The following is a 21,628-nucleotide window of genomic DNA, read 5'->3' as shown; positions in this document are numbered from 1 at the left end:
TGTCTTTTTTTTCTATAATAATTTTGCCAAAGATTAAAAATAAGAGTTTCTTAATATTTTTTTTTCTTGCTTTCTTTTTACTGGTGGTAGTGAAAGTAATAATGGTGATAGCAGTGGTGATGGTGATTTTGTTCTTCAAGAAACAAAGGGAAAATTTTTAGGAGTGGAAATAACTCTCTAACCTGTTGTTGTTGCCACCAATATCACATCCAGGCCTTTCATAATTTTGGGAAATATTATTTGGGAGAGCAAAGAAGAAGCCATATCCAACTTTAATTTTCTTAATGGAATCGGCCCTGATTAATGTGTGCATGTGTATACATATATATGATATATATGTTTTTAATATGTAATTTATATATGCATATGATTTATATATATAAATTTTATACATCATTTATATATGCGTGTGTTGTATATATGAATTATGTGTTTAATTTATATATAATCTATCTCTCAATATACATATTTACCAAAGAAAATATCATTTTTAAGCACCTCCAGGATCTTTTGAAGTTTCTACTTACATGCAGGCCATTAATATGCTAATTAAAAGCCATTCCCTTTTATTCATTAAGTAAATTCCCCAAAAAGCATTATAATACATATAAATTCAATACAATAAGTATTTATTGAGTACCCCTTTGATCAGTGGTTCTTGACCTGGAGAAAACTTAGAATCAACTAACAGATTTTGAAAAATAATGATGTTTGAGTTCCTCAATATAGATGTTCTAAATTAATTATTGTAAAGTAATTCCTGGACTTTTGTTTTAAAGCTCTCTTGTTGACTCTAATCTGTAGCCAGGTTTGGAACCACTGTATTACATGTGAGTAGAGAACTGTTGTTATGTAATTTCTTCACTCTTAAAGAATAGCATATAGATTCTCAGTAAATGTTCACTAATAATGAGAATGACTGTGTCTTCTACTGCAGCAAAAAGTTTATAAAAGGTGGTTAATATTTGATAAAATTGATTTTGAGTTCACATATATATTGGAATAAGCAAATTGTATCTAATGTGTTTAATAACATTTGCTAATTGAATCAATTCCTTTACCTGTGGCATTCATTGAAGAACAATCTAATGTTTTATAATGAACTCGGGCCCATTAGAATAATGAAATAAAACAAGAACAGAGAATCATTATTAAAGTATAGCATGGGAAAAAATAATTGAAGTGTTTTCTAAATATATCTCACCTTAAGTTAATTTTCCACTTTCACTTGTTTTGATGTTTCTAGGTCCTAATAGTTTTGTTTTTGTTTTTGTTTTTGTTTTAGAGCAAGAAATAAGGAGAGTTTCTGATTCCAAGGTTAATGTGAATTAGTTTCTGTTTGTTTGTGTTTATGACTTTTCCCTTAAGATGAATGGCTACACGTGAGACACTTAGATATGTATAGCTTGGGGAATTTTTCTAAGAAATTCACAATAAGGGCATACTTTATTAAAGGTGTACCTCAGTCATTTATATTATTTAATGTCTATTTAAAACATGTATTTGAATAATGTGATAGAGTTTGGGTCACCAAGTATTTTTAAGGTATTGATCTTTTAATGCTTTAAAATGAAATTTTGTATACTGTACTTTGCTACCCTAAGGGCTAGAGTTATATAAAGGTGTTTTAGTGTTGTATGTAATTTATTATAAAATAAATTATCGGATTCTTTCTCACTTTGTAATCACAGTAAGTGAAGGAAGAAATAAAGGTCCATAACAGGGTTCCCCCATGAAAATGGCTTAAGTTTTCAATGTGGAGCAAGAGGAGACAAGGATAAGAGAATGAAAGGATGAAAGAAGCTGGAAGATAAGGAAAGAGAAAAGCTGCTTTAGTTTTGTATGAGACAGTAGTTGGTGTTCAACCTTATCCTCTGCAACTTGTTATCAGTGCCATCCTGAGAAAGCTGTTTTCTCTCTCTGAGTCCCTGGATACTCAGCTTTACAATAAGTATTCAAATAACAATTGAATATTGTTATTTGATATGAGATATGAGAGTGCTGGGCTTGGAACTTCATTCAGTAAAACTGAGATCCACTGATGTCCTAAAACCCTTCTACGCGGAACTTGTGGTCTGATAGGACACTTTCTGGTAAGGAGCTTAGAGGGTTATATGCAGACAGCAAGAATTATTGATAAGGGTAATATGCCATTTAGAAAGAAAGTAATAGAGAACTAGAAAAGAAGATAAAATTACTCAGTGTAATTGAGTAATTACAAAAAGTTACAAAAGTTAGTGCAAAACTACTTGCAGTTTTTGCCATTAAAAGTAATAACAAAAACTGTAATTTATTTTGCACCAACGTAATACTTTCCCAATTTGCCTAGGGTGGGGCCTGGATATAGTGATTAGATTGCTTATATAAATATCAGCATATGTTGTAGATGTGGCATTTCCCTCTGAGGTACTAAAAACATAACTTTAAAACAGCAGCTCTTAAAAATCAGCATTACCTTCTCTTGTAAGGTAGAATAATTATATGACTTCGTGTCAGAAGTTTGGTACAATATTTGTTAGTATTATGTTTGTATTTCTTTCCCAGTTTTTGCCAAAAGATTTCTGTAGAGTTTTAGCTTGGCTTCATCAGGAAATCAATTCTAAATCTTAAAAGAATGGCAGTGAATTAAGACGTGTGCAAAAGGCATTTGTCTTAGTCTGTTCAGGCTGCGCTAGCAAAACATCACAGAAAGGGTGACATATAAATAACAGATACTTATTTCTCACAGTTCTGGAGGCTGGGAAGTTCAAGATCAAGGTGTTGGCCTCTGATTCCTGGTGAGGGCTCTCTTACCACTTTTCAGATGCTTGCCTTTGTGCTGTGTCCTCATACTGAGGAAGGGGCAAGTGAATTTCCTCAAACATATTTGATAAGAAAACTGACTTCATTCAGGAGGGCTGGGCACTCATAACCCTATCAACTTCCAAAAGTCGCTACCTCCTAAAATCATCACAATGGAGGTCAAGATCACAATGGAGGTCAAGACTTCAACATATAAATTTGATGGAAACACATTTAGTACCATGAAGTTTTGCATCATGAGATCTTTTAAGAAATGTATAAAACAATTAACATTTCAGTGTTAATTGCAAGTGAACACTTTCTTCAGTGTTATTTGGTTAATATTAGCTATACGTTTAAATACCTTTAATTGTTTAAAAACTCATGCCTGTTAATGACAATATATTGCAGTATTATAGATTTGTTTCTACAAATAATATACATAATAATATACCTCATTTTTTGCCTGAAGTCTATCTCATTGTAATAAAATTACTTGAAAACTTTCAAAGTGCTGACTGTGAGCCCAACAGTACAGAGAGCACGACATGTATGACCAAACTCATCTTCAAAACAACCCTATCTGGTGTAGATTTTGTTATCTCATTTCATCACTGACTAGATTATCCAAAGCTATGCAGGTTTAGTAATGGCTGTGTTCAAGGCTGCTCCTAGTTTGACTAAAAAGCCCATGATCTTAACTATTTTGTGAAACAATAGTGCCAATGCATGAGAACATTTTTATTGCTCATTGAGTATTTTATTGCTCTTTGAGTAGGTTTGGAGCATTGTTTTCTAAAGGTTGGTGCCACTTTTCTGTGTTACTTGCCACACATAAGAACAATAGCTCCATTCTGTTTTCTTCAGCACTGAATATCATCGTTTGCTGTTAATTTAAAAATGGGAAAATGATGCAGGCTTTTGGTTTTCTTCCTTTGTCATAAGTAAAATAAAAATATTTTCAATATAATTCACTTACTTCTTTTGTTAAATCACTCTTCTTGCTTTTTCCTCATTTATCTCTTGGCATCTTAGTGTTTTTCATATCCAATTCTGTGATCGCTTGTTTAAGAATTTAAGTCGTAATTTACCCACAGCTGCAGTCTTGCTTCACTGTTGTAGTATCTTTGAGGATTCCTTCCCTAGAGGTATAATCCCCTTGCTTCCATAGGAGGGAGGTTATCATACTTACATAGACACACTTCATACATATATTGATCAACTCTGTGTAAGAGCTGGCTAAAGTAATTTTATTTGAATCTTCTTTGGGTCTGGAATGATTCTGTTATCATATTTTAATCTGCTCAAGGACATATTAAAATATCTTGTTAAAAGGAAGATCAACAGTTTTTATTACAAGCCTAAAGGAGCTAAACTATTTTAAATTTAGATTAAAACAATCTTGTTATAGCTGCATGCAGTTACTTACAGAGTTCTAGATACTAAACACTGATGGGAATACAGACGTAGACTGTATTGAATCATAGCTCACAGATAAGATTGCTTGCTATTACTAGTGTTGTATTGGACCGAGCGTAGAAAGTTAGCACCAAGACAAAAGTATGCCAGATTGCAGGGTCATTTATTATGCCGGCGACCACAGAGAACTCACGTCTCTCCAACCTGTGGCGTCAAAAGGAGGGTGCCAAGACTTTTTATACCCGAAAAACCACCTTGGGAGTAGGGGTGAAGAGCGGGGATGGGGATGAAAAGGTTTCGGACATTCCAAGGGCTAGGAGATTCTGTGATTCACCTCCTGGGCAGAGACAAGGGCGGGGGTCTCCGGACATTCCAAAGTCTAGGGGACTTTTGTCATTCTGTTTGTTACCTCAGTGGTTTACAGAAGTCAAGATATCCATTTGTTTACACATTGTCTGGGTGGTGATAGAAGTCACAGATTTTAGCTGTTACTGATAAGAAAAGGTAAGCAGCTTTACATAGTTTTGCAGAACAAACTAGCAGTTCTAGTTACAGCGGCCAAGAACAGTAGTTATTGTGAGGAGAATGGGGCAGCCATTGCAACTTATTTAAAAACAGTTTTGCATTTTATAAAAATAGCGTTGCTCAGGTTCTGGCTCCAGGCCAGCACAATATCACACTAGCGCATTTTGTTTTTTATTTCTAAATTATCTCTGAGGCGTGTAAGCATCAACCTGTACTTATCTGAGTATTTATGGGTTGAGAAAAAATATGTTTTTTATACCATCTCATGCAAAACTGTTACTGTGAAAGCATCTTCAAAAATTATTTTAAAAGGTGGTTATGCCTTATTTCACTTCAGGTATTCATAGAGCAGTAACTTCAGCCTTAGTTTTCTTAATTGCATATTAATGCATACTATTATCGAATCACTAAATCCTTAGAAAGTGATTTTTTTAATTACATTGGCCATTATATTTTATATTACTTAATCTGAATGTAGTTATTATTTAGTTCTATTATGAATAAAAATATTTAGTCTAGTAATGTCATATAGATTATGAAAAATATAAATTCCTCAGAGATAATGATAATATATTCTGTTACATTGATTATGATAAAATTAAAAGTAATAGCTAACAGTTTTCTCCAAAATGTGTGATGTGCCAGACACTGATCAAAGTGAAATATATGCAGTCTTTCACATTATTTTCATGAATCATATGAGATAATATCTATTTTTATCACTATTTTATAGCTGTCAACCTAAATGAAAAAGATTAACCAAATTATCTAAAGCAATTCTTATGCCACCTTAAAACAAATAAAATAAAAATAGAAGTATAAATGTTTAATTTTATATGGTTTTAGGTTTTTTGATCGAATTTTATTAAAATTATAAAGTAGAATTCTAATGATAGTAAGTTGATTTATATTCTTGGATTTGATGTTATAGTGAATTGCTTGTGAATGCATGTGTGCGTATGTGTATAATTATTCATAAGACACAAAGCTTATAATTTTTTTAATTAAGAGAACTCTATAAAATGTCATTTTTAGAATCATTTGTGTGTTTCTTGACACATTTATTTCACTGACCAAGTGGAAGACAAGTCTTATTAAATAATAGTCAATTATTGCTGTTATTGTTTTCCCATGCACAATTCTATATGAATTTATAAACTGTGTACACTTTCAACTGGAAGGATATTTGTACTTGATTAGAAAATGGTATCTTTTTTTCCTCATTAAACAATTGGATACATTTGTTAACAACCAATAATTGTGTAATTTTTGTTGGGTTGAAACTATGCTGTTTGAAATGAACCCCATATATGCAAGCTTCCTATATTAGTAGATATCAGTAAATGGAAGTAATTTTATTATTAGCTAATAGCAATTATGGTAAAACATTGAGTGCTTATAAGTATCATTCATAAGCCATGCAGAAAAAAAAAAAACCCCACAAGTAAGCAAGAGGAGTTATTCTCATCCCAGAAAACTAGTAGTCTAAGAAAGGAGGGCAAACAGCTTTTAAAGGGCCAGATATTTGATTTAGGCTTTGTAAGCTGTCCATTCTCTGTCCAAATCCCTGAACTCTGCTGCAGCACTAAAGAAACCATAAACAACAAGCAGTGAGGGTTCCAATAAAACTGTATTTACAAAAACAAATCATTAAGTGGATTTGGCCTTTGCTCTGTAGTTTGCCAACCCCTAATCTGAGTGCTGTGATGAGGCAGAAGTGGTAGGAAAGTCACATAAAATTTTAGTAATTGTTGAAGACATTAATGCAATAGGTATAATTTTAAAGAAATATATCAAGATGTGCCAAAATATTTTACAGATGTATTAACTACTCTTAAATTTTTAAAGTAATCTGATATACTGTACACTGACTCTCAATATCTCAACAGTGAAAATAATGATTTGGCATAATCTTTAAAATATCTTATAATAAATGGACAAAGTAAAAAATAAATGTTATATAGCCATTTTTCTTTATTAGAATTTTATTTTAATGACAAATTCTCAGACATTTAGTAGTACTACAAATTAAAATATTGTCAGTGCTACAAAGAATATATATATAAATTGTCTACTTTTTCTTTGAAAAGATCCATTGGAATTTTATGTTGGAATGCTCACCCACATTCATTAGTGTTTGCAAATTTATTGGGAGTTTATAATTTTTTTTCTTATTTTTTGGTTATAAATTAGAATGGATACATTACAAGTAATGAAAGTTCAAAACAGACAGATTTTAAGTGAAAGCCTAGATTTGCTGGTATATAGTATCTTTACTGAGCTCATATTATAGTTCTCTTGAGATCACTATAAATGCTATTCATTTAAAACTACTTAGAAGCAAATGCATTGAAGCAGTAAATAACTTCTGTCTTTTGTTATCCTATCAGTTTACATGTTTTCTATCAATGAAGTGCATTTTATAAAATAGTTTATTTTGTATTTTCTAGATTTATCACCATGAATATGTGGAAAAATTAAAAGAATCTCTAATGTTGCAATATCTGGAAAAGTGCGTGTATTCTGTATACTTTGCTTTTTTATACAGCAACCGCTCTGAAAATATATATTTGAAGATACATTTTTTTTAATCTGGAAATGTAAAGTTAAATTGGTAGCCTTCAATAAGTGATTTGGGAAGTCCTGTATGCCTAACATTTTCAATAGGCTATGATAATTAATACCACAGGCATAAGAAATCAGTGGGTCACATGATCAAGTCTTTATACTCTTTCCAAGTTTGTAGACTATATGCAAAACCTGTATGTAAAGGACCGTTCAGAATTTCTTCCAATGTAAATTTTGAGGGAATTTTTGAGGAGAGATACATTAAAATGGACTTACATCTTTATTTATATGTCTATATTTATTGCATACAATTAATTAAAATATATTGGCTCATTGAATTTCATACTGGATAACCATTTTAAGCAAAATAAAAATCACAATTTACTACAACTCTATATTTCTTATATCCATAAAATGCTTCTTAATTTGAAAGGCACAGTGGAAAAAAAATTAATTGCATGCTTTAAGGGATTTTTTCATTTTGAAAAGGAAAGCGGACACCTGAGTAAATTCATAGTGTCTTTATGCTATATTTGAGGGAGTGGGATCTCTTCCTTATCTTGGGCTCTCTTGTTTGCTTTTCAGTTGCTGCGAATGTGGCTGTGGGAGGGCTTCTTCCCTGTGCGCTGTTGCCCATCCAAGCCTAATATGGTTAGTGTTCCCTCCCGCTTTCACTCCTATGTGATGTTCACCTATATGTATTACCGTCGGCATTCCTTTTCTTTCTCCATTTGTGTACATTTGAGTAGAATAAAGTTGGCTCCCCAAAGTAAATCTTAGCAAGTGATTTCACAATGGATTATTTCAAATTAATATTATACATATGGCACATCACCCTTATGTCAAGCCTTCATACTTCTTTTCTGAGACTTTTCCTGTAGTTCTGATTTAGGCTAGGAAATTATGAGATTATAGTTATCTGTTCTACATTTAACATGTCACTGTTTTTGTTGTTCCATGAAGTAAAAACCATGTCATACGTGGAAGTATAATGCTACTTCTTTCAAGGCAAAAATCACCTTTTCTGTCTCCCAGAACCATGGAATGACCCTAATGTAACTTGGATCTTCTGTTGTCATATCATTGTGAGTACATGTGGCCTTGAAAAACAAAACCACATGTAATTTCAAATGGTTTACCCACTTTTATTAATTCTAATAATTTATGAATTATTACATATATTAGAAATGATATTTTTATACCAGCGAAGTAGAGAATATGCACATTTTCAATCAGTGTCCAAATGGAATACTCTTAATTATGTATAAATACAAATTCTAAATATTCAACTGAGGTTATGACTAGTCACGGATTTATAGGAACTCCTACACAATGGGGAGCTTCTTTGTGAAAAGTGAAATACTCCAGATAATTTTTCTATACTAAATAGCCTAAATCCTTGCACTATTGTACCCAGTTTTCACTCGTAGTAAAAATTTGTCAAGAAAATATTTCTAATGCATGTTAGAGAACTATAAAATTTCCTTTTTAAATTATTAGATGGATTCTCTAGGTATAAAGTAATTTTTGTTGCTTAAAAATTCATACGTGAATGAGTGTACACAGACGTGCAAATGTGAGAAGTGGTGGAATGGATGCCAATGATCTGAGAACAGGAGAGGGTAAACAACAGAATGATGTAATTTAAAAATATTTTTGTCACTTATTAAAAGTTTTAAATTTGGAGAAAGTTTTAAAGTTGAATATGAAGGTAAAGATTTCTTCCAAATTATTTAACTTACATGGGAAATTCTTACGTGCATGAGGCTTCAGTGTCAAACAAAATACAAAGTAAAATCTGGCGGAAAGCTAACGTATAAAGTTTGGCTTTATGCTTGTTTTTTGTTTGTTTTTACCATTTTATGAAAAACTAAAAAATGGCCATTGAATTGTCTATTCTACTTTAGTGTCAATTATAGTTGTTAACATTGATAAGTTATCTCTGAAACAACATAGGCAGAATTTGCAACTTAGAAAAGAAAATTGATATTCATGCCTTACCTTGAACTACATCTCAAGGATATCTCAGTGGAAGTCTCAACATTCATGAGTCTATGGCTTAGAAAGTAGTGGCAAAGTCTAGCTTTAGCCAGATTGAAATGCTTGATTTTAAAAAATATTATCTTTTTCTATTGTATTGTTGGCTTCAGGTGGTTTATAAAATGAATAAAAGAAAAGAAGGAAGTAGGAAGGCAGAACTCTTATTTTACAAAGAACACACCAGTAAACTGAAAAGGACAATATCTTTCTTTCAATAATGTTAGAAATTGTGAAGGCAATGGGTTTATTTGTATATGTGCATGTATATTTGGTTGTGTGTACATTCGTGAAAAAAATTAGTCACAAATCCATTTAAGCACTCGATAAAATGCTACCAGTCTTCATGGAAAGACTCCTGGGAAAGCTGGAAATATTTTAAAAAATATTCTTAGTAAAATAAAACAAAATAAAGCAAAAGAAACAAATTTTACCTGAGCAATGAAAAAGTTGTCCAAAATTTTTACTGGGTAGGAATCAGAACTAAAAATATTTTATTGCTATATTTTGTGAAGTTTTATTTTATAATTTCAAGTTACTACAAATTTTCTGTTAAGGATGGCATTTGTTTAGATTAAAGCAATAGGAAGAAAACAAGCACATAATAAAAATTAAGAGCTGGGAAGAATCATTTATCTATGAAAGTCAGTAAAATAGTAAGAAATCTGAACTCCCATCATCTAATTTGCATGTGTCATCATGCCAGCATTTCCAATCACCGTGTCAATAATTTTCAAAAGCATTCTATCATCATCATTTGTGAACAGATACTTTTGCAATTACAGAACAGAAATTTGTAGACTTTTTTAAAAATTTCACTTTAGGTTCTGGGGTACATGTGCAGGTCATGCAGTATTGTTGCATAGGTACATACATGGCAAGGTGGTTTGCTGCCTCCATCTCCCCCATCACCTATATCTGGCATTTCTCCCCATGTTATTCCTCCCCAACCTCCCCACCTTCCACTGTCCCTCCCCTAGCCCCCAAAACAGACCCTAGTGTATGATGCTCCCCTCCCTGTCACCATGTGTTCTCATTTGTTCAATATCCGCCTATGAGTGAGAACATGCAGTGTTTGATTTTCTGTTTTTGTGTCAGTTTGCTGAGAATGATGGTTTCCAGATTCATCCATGTCCCTGCAAAGACACGAACTCATTGTATTTTATGGCTGCATAGACATTTTAAATAGAATTTTAAATCTTAGAATTCCATTGTTTTTCATGTTTTGAAAGATCACTCATGAATATATATGTGGTTAGTTTTAACCTTCATGTAATATGATGCATATACATTAAAACTGTCCACTGTAAATGCATCAACTCTCTTAGAAATACTCTGAGATAACTTGTGGAAATTTAGGTTCCAAAGAAGATTGTTTCAAAACCATTCATCTAAATTCTTGGCTCAGCAATTTCAATATGTTGACACTTTTGCAAGGCTCTGAGATTCTGATTTTTAATCTGTCATATTTCCTACCAGGAAACCACGTCTATTATTTTAAAAATACATGATGTGCCATTTATAAGATGATATTTGTAATTACATGTTGCCTTTTAAATCCTTTTATCTCAAATTATTTTCATCAGTGTAGTTGCCTGCTTGCTTTATTGTGCCATTCATAAACATAATGTTAATATTCCAAATGTTCTCCCTGCTTTGACTGAAATCTATCCAGTGCTAAAAGCTATTTCTGTACTATTTCTGAATGAAACTCAGATGCCTAAAGTTTAAAGTTGTATCCTCAAGGCTGCCCACAATTTTAGCAAAGGTATCATTTAAGTTGCCTTTGCCTTTATTGCCACCTCAACCAGTTTAATGTTCTAATTATGGTTTTACTTCTCAAAAAAAAAAAAAATCTGTTTTTACAAACAACCAATTTTGAATTGATAGTTTTAAAATAAGATACTAACATCTGTACTTTCTGAAATGTTACACTTAATCCCTGGATATTCATCTGTGTTTGTGCTTGCAGAAACCGATGTATATTTATAGCATAATATTTATTTTAAATCCATGTAAAATACTGTATAGTCCCAAAGTAGCCATTTCTTGCATTTCTTAAAATCAAACATATCGGATTGTTTTCTTTATGCATTAGGTTTAATGATTTTCAGTGGCTTCATATTATTTACTACATCTTCTGAGGGATTTAAGTGGGAAGGTAAAAGCAGTCACTGTTTTGAAAATAGAGCTATTAAATTCTCATTTTATTCATTTACCTATTATGTGACATGTAGAAAAAACCCCTCATTTTTAAAGACTTTAATTTTAAAAATAAATCAGACTTATATTATATTATATTATATTAAAAATAAATTTATTTTTAATTTTAAAAAAAAATCAGTTCATAATAAATGAACTCTAGCATATCTCATAAATCAGACACACAATGCAGAGATTAAAACCAAAATCCAAACAAAACCAATTTCTTTAGCAAAAGGATCATGATGTCTTTGAAACATTAACTATTATTCTAATTTCTCAATGCATTTTTATTTCTCTATATTAACTCTAAGTTTCTCAAAATGTGAAATAAGAAATTTTATTTTCATACACACTTTACATAAATTATTTTATTCATCTTTATAAGATATTTGCCAGGGGAGTGTGGAAGTACTCTTCCCTTTTAAACAGCAGGAAAGTAGACTAAAGAACAGAATTATCCCTTTGTAATAATTCTAGACATCCATTTAAGTGCTTTGTGGAAGGCAGATGTGAGTGTTGTTGACATATATATAGAGTACACTAAATTTCAGTTGAAGGCTTGCTAAGCAAAATATAACCATGAACTGCTCCAAACTATCCATTTTTTAAATAACTATAAAACTTCAGACTATAGGAGATATTAACTGGGCCTCCTCAGACTGAGAAAGCCAATAATGGTATCTATAAAACAGTTAAAAATTAATAGGAAATCATGTACTCTAGTATTAGCATAAAATTTTTTAAAACCAGGGAGACTTAACTTTTATATGTCACACTTTATTAAACATACTGTTATATCAAAATTCTGCCAATTACAACTGACTTCAACCTTGAGAATAGTCTATAATTTATCTTTGCATATTTTGAAGTATTTGAAATTGTTCAGGCTTTTCTATTATAGCTTATTATAAAAGGATTTGAAGAATTTATTAATGAAAGATTTGCAATTTCATATGTATAATATTTTGGGAGATGTTATTCTAAGAGTTTTACAATTTCTTGTTTTTCAGAATATGAAGATGCAAAGTGATGTATAAAGCATCAAATAAGATACAATTTATCATCTCACATGGCATTAATTATAGAGTTGTTAGCACCCTTGATCAAATGTGAGATAAGAAATTAGAAAATTATTTTCTCATTTTGTGTGGTGTAATCTTATATCATTTCCATAACCAAGGAGAGTATGTTTTTCAAAATAAATAAATTTCTCTTGAGAAGTATATCGGAAAATATATAGTAGGTAAAAATAGATTAGTTGCACTTTTTGTTTAACTTAAATCTATCTATGGAGAACTCAAAATGCCAATATTCTGGTATTATAAATGAGGAAAATATAGATGAGTCACACTGTTCTGCTAGCCAGACTGCCTAAATATCCAATGACCCATTTTACTACATATTCATTTGCATTCTTATTGAATAATACTGGCTCATAAAACAAAATTTAATCTATGTTCAGTCTTTATTTGATACATTAATAACGTAATGTTCTTATGCTTTTTTCTTTAATGAGGATAAGTTAGCTTAGCTTTTATTAAACTCACCTTTGTTTAGTTGGAGAAAATCTCAAAGTTAAAAATTCAAAGTGTTTTCTAAAAACCAGTGTTATTCATTTCAGGTTTCCAGTAAAATTCTTTATACACAACATTATGCAATGGTTGAGGTCCTTGTTATGTCAGAACAAGGGAGTGTTAATAGGTGAAGAAATATGGCTTTAAACGAGGTTAAGGGTTTTTCTTTTCTCTCATCTCATATAGATATCAATGTTCACTGTAAGTTGTTGCCTTTTGAATATTTTTGCTTTAATGTATAGGAAAAGCATTTTTTAATCAATCTGGAAAATAGAGGAACAATACAGGAGTATCTATTTCTGAGGTAGGCACTGCATATGCTCACTTTTTTAAATAAATAAAGTGCAAAACCACTTCTTCCCCTATTACATCCCACCCTACAAAATTTAGATTAAGGTGAAAAAAAAATTTACTGTATGTTTCTGTAGGCTAAAGCAATGGAAAGATCTGATAGTGTGGAGGCTATTGTTTTGCAAGGATTTAGTCTTTTTTTTCTTTNTTTTTTGAGGTGCAGTCTTGCTCTGTCATCCAGGCTAGAGTACAGTGGCACAATCTTAACTCACTGCAAGCTCTGCCTCCCGGGTTCAAGCAATTCTCCTGCCTCAGCCTCTCTAGTATCTGGGATTACAGGAACCTGCTACTGTGCCCAGCTAATTTTTGTGTTTTAAGTAGAGATGGTGTTTCACCACTTGACCATGCTGGTCTCAAACTCCTGATACTCTCTTTTGGCTATTCTATTCATTTATATTTCCTCATTAGTCATAAGAGTGCCATTTAATAATGTACTGCTGTGTAAATTACTTGGTACTCGAATTCTTGACATTCGTATCCCAAATTCATTACCAAATTTATACTCAAGAACTAGGTTATTCATTGGCTCTCCATCTCTTCATATTTTTTTTTTATTTCATGTATTACAAAGTTTTTAAATATCCAAAATTAGATATTATGATGGCAAACAAACTGTTAAGGTCAGCATTAATATTATCAGGAATGTATTATCGAAATCCTTGGAAAAGATACAGGAGAGAAATTGACTGATTTCTAAATAACTCATGAGGTCATTGCTATATTTATATATCTAACATCTCTCTAGGACTCTTAAATAAATATTAATTAATGGATATGAATTATGCCTACAACTAATTTCTCCTGCCAATCTCTATTACTGAAGAGCAAAACCACATTGTTTTCTAAAATAACACTATTTTAAAAGATTAGAAGATGTAATTCCTCTAAATACAGATGCTACAGATATTTTCAGTATAAATTCAAAGTTCATTAAAATTGTGATAGGAAGTAAAATAATATATATATATATATATATATATATATATATTTTCCATTCAGAAAAAAAGACATCATTTCCATAAAGTAGGAGGCACAATTTACATAAAGAATGACATGTCTATTGATTGTTATTATGATTGGTTGAAATTATGCATCTGGAGCAGGCACAGAACATGATACTGAATGAACAGGCTTCCTGCAATGCTTTTTCAGTGAGCTGCCTGAATGCCAGTCTCTGCCAGCTGCACTTTTACTTGCTGTTTCTTGTTGAGGTTTGTTTTAATGATGCTTCGGGGGGTTCCAGAACTTAATTTTATATGTTAATGTGACATGCAGCTGTATATGTTATGGAGCTCCAGGGATGCCCATAGTCAAAAATAACTCCTTTCTATTGCCCTCCTGACTCTCACCCTAGGTAATGCAATGTTAACTGCTCCTCACTAAGGTATTCCCAAGATTTTTTTTTTTATGTGATCCAAAGTTTTATTCTCATTTTCATACAAGGAATTTGCATGCAATTTATATATCCATGAGACTTATTTAATGATAAATGATATTTGAGGATACAATTTTGAAAGCTTAATATTTGTTTTTTTGAAGGTGGGAGAGTTGAAGGTGGATGAACAGATATTTGTTTTATGACATAAATTTTAAGAACATGTATAGCTTTAAAGTCTCTGTAGAATTCCTCCAACAAAGTTGTTTTTGTCAGTATTATTTAAATAACAGAAAACTCTGGATGATTTTACAGAATTGTATTTAGAACATTATTAAAAAGAAATATTAACAACTGTTCTCTCTAGAGGCACATATATAAAGACTAAAAGAATAATTTTATATCTAGCAAAATTATTAACAATGTGTTAAAATAACGTAAAATGTAGCTTGAATAGACCAAATATAATCTCAGTATAGCTTAATGTATTTGTTTCTTCCCTTTCTTTCACTTCAGTGAGACAATTTGAGATGGCTTAAAGACCCTGGAAAGACAACTGTCTCTAAGTGTTATGAATAAAATTTGGTGCCATGAGATCCCTGTTGTGTATTTTTTCTCACTCAAGAATATTATATGTATTAAGAATATTACTTCAAGTTTACTGAAAATTTACTAGTGTTGCTTTACTAATACATTGCCAGTTTCTTAACGTGATAAAGGTAACTGTATTTTTTAAAAAATGACTTAGGATGGATTATGTTGGCCAGTTTTGTAATATATATGTAGTTACACACTGGAAAATGACAATAAAATAGATGCACTTTACATCAAAATATACATATATTTTAAATATACCTTAGAATATGTCATCAAAGAATAGCCTCTGTTAGTACATGTCTAATAGACACTTCATTTACGTCACAGAGTAGTTCTCAACCAATTTTGTAATGGAAATATTTTGACAGTCATTTGGCTGTATTTTCTTAATCCGTATCAATGGAAATTTTGTTTTTAATAAACTGAATTTTGTGTTGGGAGCTTATGAATAGTAAAATCACTTCTTTAGAGTTTCACTAAACATAATTTAAATATTTTCATTTTAGCCAGTTGTTTAATGTTGTATGCTTAATCATCAATTCAGTGTTCATTCAGCACATTCCTTCTTCAAACACGTGTCATTGTGTAGACATAATCAAAATATCATTCTCTCATTCATTAATTCATTCATCAATGTGACAAATATTTTTAGTGCCTACTCTTAGATGCTAGGTTACTGCGAGTATTTATAGATGAATGCAAATTGCTGTCATTTGAGAAGTTAAAAAGTAAGGAAGCCAACAAGCATACTCAAATGATTATGCTGCACCATAGAGTGGAAATCAATAGAAAGCTATTGTGTTCCCAGGGGAAAATATTACGTTAAGTCTGAGTATTGGAAATATGTAAAGAAGGCAAAAATGGAACTGAACTTTGACAGTTGGAAATTGTTAGGAAGAAAATCCTCGGTGGAGGAATGAATAGGTGCAAATGTATGGAAGCATGGAGAAATATCCTGGAGATTTCAGGAGAAAGTTTAGCACACGAGAAGATGAACGGCTGGAGTTGATGCAGGGAATGTGTATTAGGGCTACATTTAGGAAACTTTGTCTTATTATTTCATTAGATATTTTGCAGTAGATAGCTAATGCAATAGAAAAGTATCTTATTTACCATAATTTGTCTATAGCCATGTCTAGTATAGTTTAGAAAAGGAGTTATAGAGTAGAGGAGCATCATTTTGAAGGCACTTTTAGTAATGTGGAGGAAAAATAATGATTTAATTGAGGAATGTTAGAGCTAATGAAAAGGAAGAGATGGGTCATAGTGCCTGGGATTTGGCACTAATTTGTTGTGAAGGACGCAATGATAAGGCTTTGTTTTTAAGGGACTAAGGCCATACTGGAGTTAACAGGAAAAGAAGGCAGACCATGGTTGAAAGAAGTAAAGAAAAATACGCCGATTTCATTTTCAGGTCCATTGAGTTTGAATGTTGGTACAATACCCCTATAAAATAAATCTATCAGGAATAAGAATATAACTTTCAAAAGGAATTAAACCAGTGAGATAGAGATATTAATTAAGTTGATAGAAATAGATGGATTGAGGGGAGAGAGCCAGAGAAGTTTACGTGGAATCCCTATGAAAATATCCAGACATAAATGTGGAGAGGAGCAAAAAACATCAGAAAAGTAGTTAAGGATTTCAATTTATCAAGAATAATGAAAAACTAAGATATTATTTGCAGGTTTGTGAATCTTAGGCGGACAGATTTTTTCCAGTAATAAGAGAAATTTGCAAGGACTTGCAAATTTATGGATAATTGAGAAAAATGAAGAGAGACAAAACTTCGAAAAGGGAAGCTGAGAGGCTTTGCAAGTTGTGATGAATTTCATAGTGTTTTGAGTGGATATGAGTGGAAAACAGCCAGTGAGCAACTGAGGACTCCAAAACAGTAGAGGGAAAAACAAAAATAAAAAACCTATTGTGCAGGGTGCTAAAGGTGAGATACCATTAGATCAGAGGCACGTTTTTGGGCTGTTTATTCAGAAAGAGCAGTAGACTTTGAGCTGCCAAAAAATAAAAATAAACTAAAAGAGGAAAAGAGAACAACAATGTCTGGTGTCTGGTATTTGGTGAAGGAAGTTTAAAAACAGGTTTAGATGGCTTCAGACTTCTCAGTGAAATCTAGGCAGGATTGTTTGCTAAGTGGGGAATACTGGCTAGGGACATAGGTCTCTTCAAAAAAAAAGAGTATTGGCATCATTGCAAACTACTAGTATGAAAATCAGTTTAGGGTTGCAATAATTTCAATTTTGCTTCATGCCTCTGGGCTTGACATGATTGATTCACCACTTTCAGATGTGGCTAATTCTAGTTTACTTTGTTCCAGGCGGTGTGGCTACAGCAAAGCAAAACAAGATCCAGAAGAGGAAAAGATGCATTTTCATAATGGACATAGTAAGCAAATTGTAAAAAATAAAACAGAATAAAATAGGGGACACTTTATTGTTATTTAAGTTTCTTTTCAGGCTTAGAAGATTTATAATAACTGACGAAAATATATTTTTTAAAGTAAATGTTCTCTTACTATATTCCTGTAAAGAATATGGGCTTGGGTGTTTCTGGCAGGCTTTTGGCAATAGCTTAATGCATTATTCAATTACTTAAAGAATACTTTCATTAAAATCAAAATAAAATTCTTTGCTTAATATAAAGAGCTATTATGGTTCAAATCAAATTTCTTGGCAAATTCTAATTCCTGGCAAGACAGTGGATAGAAATCTATCATTAAGTAGCATCGCCAGGTTGAATAAATAAAATTTTTCAGATTTTTTTTTTCTTCTTCTAATATTTTAGTGGGAATTTACCTGAATAAGTTCTGTAGCAGCAATCTTGGTTCAAATTACTTGAAAAGACCATGCTTTAAAAAATAATGCAGAAAATCATGTTTTAATAAAGAGTTTTAACAATTAGAATAAATGAGTTGAATTTTATTATTTTTCCTTAAATGGCACAATGTTAGTTGATTTGCCAAGTTAGTGACAAATAAATTTATTTTGTTTTTGTCACACTGCCATCTTACATGTCAAAATCATTAAAGCCATAACTCATGCTGGAAAGCATTGAGTTCACTTCCTAATCCTATCATATTTAATATTATTTATTTTCAAAAACCTTGATTGAGGCAATATTAGTAGCCTTTAAAGGTGATAAAACTGAAACTCATAGAATGTAAGTCTTGTCTAATGTCAGGCAGTGACAGGAGTACAGTGAGAAGCAGAATACATTCTTTTGACTTACATGTCAGCTTTTCTGTACCATACCCCCGGAAAAGTTACTTGAAATTATTTTCTATAAAATTAAGCTTAATAATCTGTGATTATAAAGAATATCATTCATATGAAATACAGAATAAGAAACCAGCAAATTAATCACTAGTATTTTATTGTCCATTTCAGTGAATAACATTGTCTTAATTTGCCTCAGAGACTCTCTAAGTATTATAATTGAGAGGCATAATTTCTCAGATATGCCATCGCGTATGCATTTCTTATACCTGCAAACAGATTTCTAAAATTATAAAAGTGATATAGTTGTACAAACAACAGTAATTCAGGAGAGGGCTGGTTTTTGCAGTTTGGCTACTTCTAGGAATTGCAGATTTAAGCCATACTTGCATGCTAATAAACTTTATAGTTTTGCTCATCCATCACAACTACCTGTATTTTAATTTCAATTTATTTTTACAGTTAAACTGCCAGGCGTAAGAACTTATATTGATCCACATACCTATGAGGATCCCAATCAAGCTGTCCATGAATTTGCCAAGGAGATAGAGGCGTCATGTATCACCATTGAGAGAGTTATTGGAGCAGGTATGACAATGGGTTTGACTTTGACTTTTAACTTTTGTTTGTATTCTAGAATGAAATATATCAGTGTCCTTATCTAATAGAAGGTTTCTAATCTTTTATAATTGGCTTGCATTCAAAGTGGTACGTAATTGATCACATTTTAATGCAACCTTCTGTGTAACGCATGCTTAAACCAGCAAATATCCTGTTTATGAAATTAAAAAACAGCAAAAATATATTTTAAATACATAATATTTTACTATTATATATATATGTGTGTGTGTGCATATATATAGTGAATTGGTAATGCCCAAAAGCATCTGCATAATTCAGTTCATGTCTGCCTTAAAATTGTTTCTTTTTTTTCTTTCTATAACCTGGTTAACTCTTCTCATTACTACTACAATATACAGAAAAAGAAGACAAAGTGATTTTTAGCTAGTTGCTTTTAATTTCGTTCTAACTTTTTAAAAGGTTTTTGTAGGTAAGACAAAGAAAGCTAATAGCCCATAAGCGTTTTATGATTGTCTGTTATGGTTTGTCCCAATGCACTATTTATTTTCGTGAACATCGGTAACGTAGTGTAGACTGCCCTTTTCTGACTCTTTTTTTGTCTAAGCCTTAGTAGTCTAGGAGTTCATTCCACTCTTATTAGACTAAGAAGTTCAAATGAGTTTTTGCAATTTTTCATCTTTATCACAAGGTGAATTCGGTGAAGTTTGTAGTGGACGTTTGAAACTACCAGGAAAAAGAGAATTACCTGTGGCTATCAAAACCCTTAAAGTAGGCTATACTGATAAGCAACGCAGAGATTTCCTAGGTGAAGCAAGTATCATGGGACAGTTTGATCATCCTAACATCATCCATTTAGAAGGTGTTGTGACCAAAAGTAAGTATGATGGCAAATTATACGTGTGTGTGCATATCATCAATATCTGTCTAAAATATTATTAATTTTAGGGTAAAGAGAAATCAAGATTATGATATACTAATTTCTCTAATATTAGTGTTTAGCCTGCATTTTAGTGGATTTTTGTTAAAATTAATCTTCAATGAACTTGAATTTTTATTTATTCTTTAAAATATATAGTGTAACCCATTTGCTATGAATTCAATGTCAGACAAAAATGTATCCAGATAAAAGAAGCAGTAAAGATATCAACTTTTTTTTTTTTTTTTGACTATTGGCTCTTTTACTTTTTATCCTAATGAAATATTAACTTCAAAGTTTTGATTGAGGCATTGAAGTTTAACATTAATAGGATTGCTATAACCATAGTAATGCCACCTTTTAAGCAGCTTTTTATAGCCAGGTTCATTTCGTTTATTATTTTTTTTAAAGATATGTTAATAGCTCTAGGGAAAGTAACAGCCACAGAAGACAGGGAAAGTTCCTTGTCATAATTTTTTGTTGTTGTTAAACCAAATCTCATTTTTTTTTCAAAAATATGTAGAATTTTACATCTCTTTTAATTTGTTTTAAAGTTTTGTAAATGTGTTCGTGTGTTGAGCCTTGCAATAAAAAGATTTTAAATCATTTTCAGTCACCAAATAACATATTTTTGTGGCACATAACTGACGGGTCTTTATTTTCTTTGTATCCATTATTTCTTTACTGTTCCTATGTGTTCTGATTCCTTCCTTTATCCCTTACACCCTACATGTCCCTTACCAAAGTCCATATCTTAAAGAGATCTACATCTCCAGGAAGATGCTCAGAGAGGAATGTAGGAAAAGAATAAAATAACCAACGGATGCAGGTTTCTTCAGATCTTAGATGTGTTTCTTCCTGCAGTTGAGGAAACAGTTTATCCTTTATACCCACACTTTATTCTTTACTTTTTGGCAGCCCATACAGGGCGTTTCTGGAGCAAAAAGACAATCTTGAGGTCTTATCAGAATAGTGTAAATCGCTAAAGGAAGGCAAGAGGCAGGATCAAGAGAGGGGCAGGCAGAAGAAAAAACATAGTTTTTGAATGAAATAAAGCAAAAATGTTTTATAACAAGGATATTCTTTAATGGATGTGTGGGAATATATGAAGTAAGAATATGATATAAAAATATGGTCACAGATGCCATAAAATAAAATCAGAATTTGAATGTGGTTGTATTTTATCTGAGGAGAAAAACCTTGAAAAATGTCTGTGATAATAAGTGGTGCTAGATACTATAGGAGCAAGAATCATAACAATAAAGATTCAGTAAACTTATTTGCTATTTAGAAATGGTAATATCTAATATAAAACATAGTTCTTAATAATGGTACCAGTAATAATACTAAGCACATATTTGGTAATTTCTGTCTTCATCATGTCATTCACATGGCTGCCAAATTTAACTTTCTGAAAATAAACTTTCACTATGACCTCCCATTACCCCATGGTGAATGCAAACTCCAT

General features: G+C 31.6%; 1 protein-coding gene across 7 annotated transcripts in view; it reads left to right on the top strand.

Moving 5' to 3' along the window:
* Nucleotides 1–21,628, top strand: part of EPHA5 (EPH receptor A5) — a 349,250-nt gene that overhangs the window by 283,817 nt on the left and 43,805 nt on the right. For 5 of the 7 annotated variants that reach the window (XM_017508673.2, XM_017508672.2, XM_017508669.2 and 2 more), the window contains 4 exons: nucleotides 7,879–7,944; nucleotides 17,765–17,832; nucleotides 19,125–19,250; nucleotides 19,933–20,118. In XM_017508673.2, coding sequence (XP_017364162.1) covers nucleotides 7,879–7,944; nucleotides 17,765–17,832; nucleotides 19,125–19,250; nucleotides 19,933–20,118 — 446 coding nt within the window. The remainder of the gene's footprint in view (nucleotides 1–7,878; nucleotides 7,945–17,764; nucleotides 17,833–19,124; nucleotides 19,251–19,932; nucleotides 20,119–21,628) is intronic. The other 2 variants (XM_017508671.2, XM_017508670.2) reach the window with 1 other exon arrangement.

Source organism: Cebus imitator, unplaced genomic scaffold (assembly GCF_001604975.1).
Source record: "Cebus imitator isolate Cc_AM_T3 unplaced genomic scaffold, Cebus_imitator-1.0 Scaffold398, whole genome shotgun sequence".
Taxonomy (NCBI): Eukaryota; Metazoa; Chordata; class Mammalia; order Primates; family Cebidae; genus Cebus; species Cebus imitator.
Note: the sequence above shows the minus strand (reverse complement) of the source record. Positions and strands in the feature narration are given on the sequence as shown.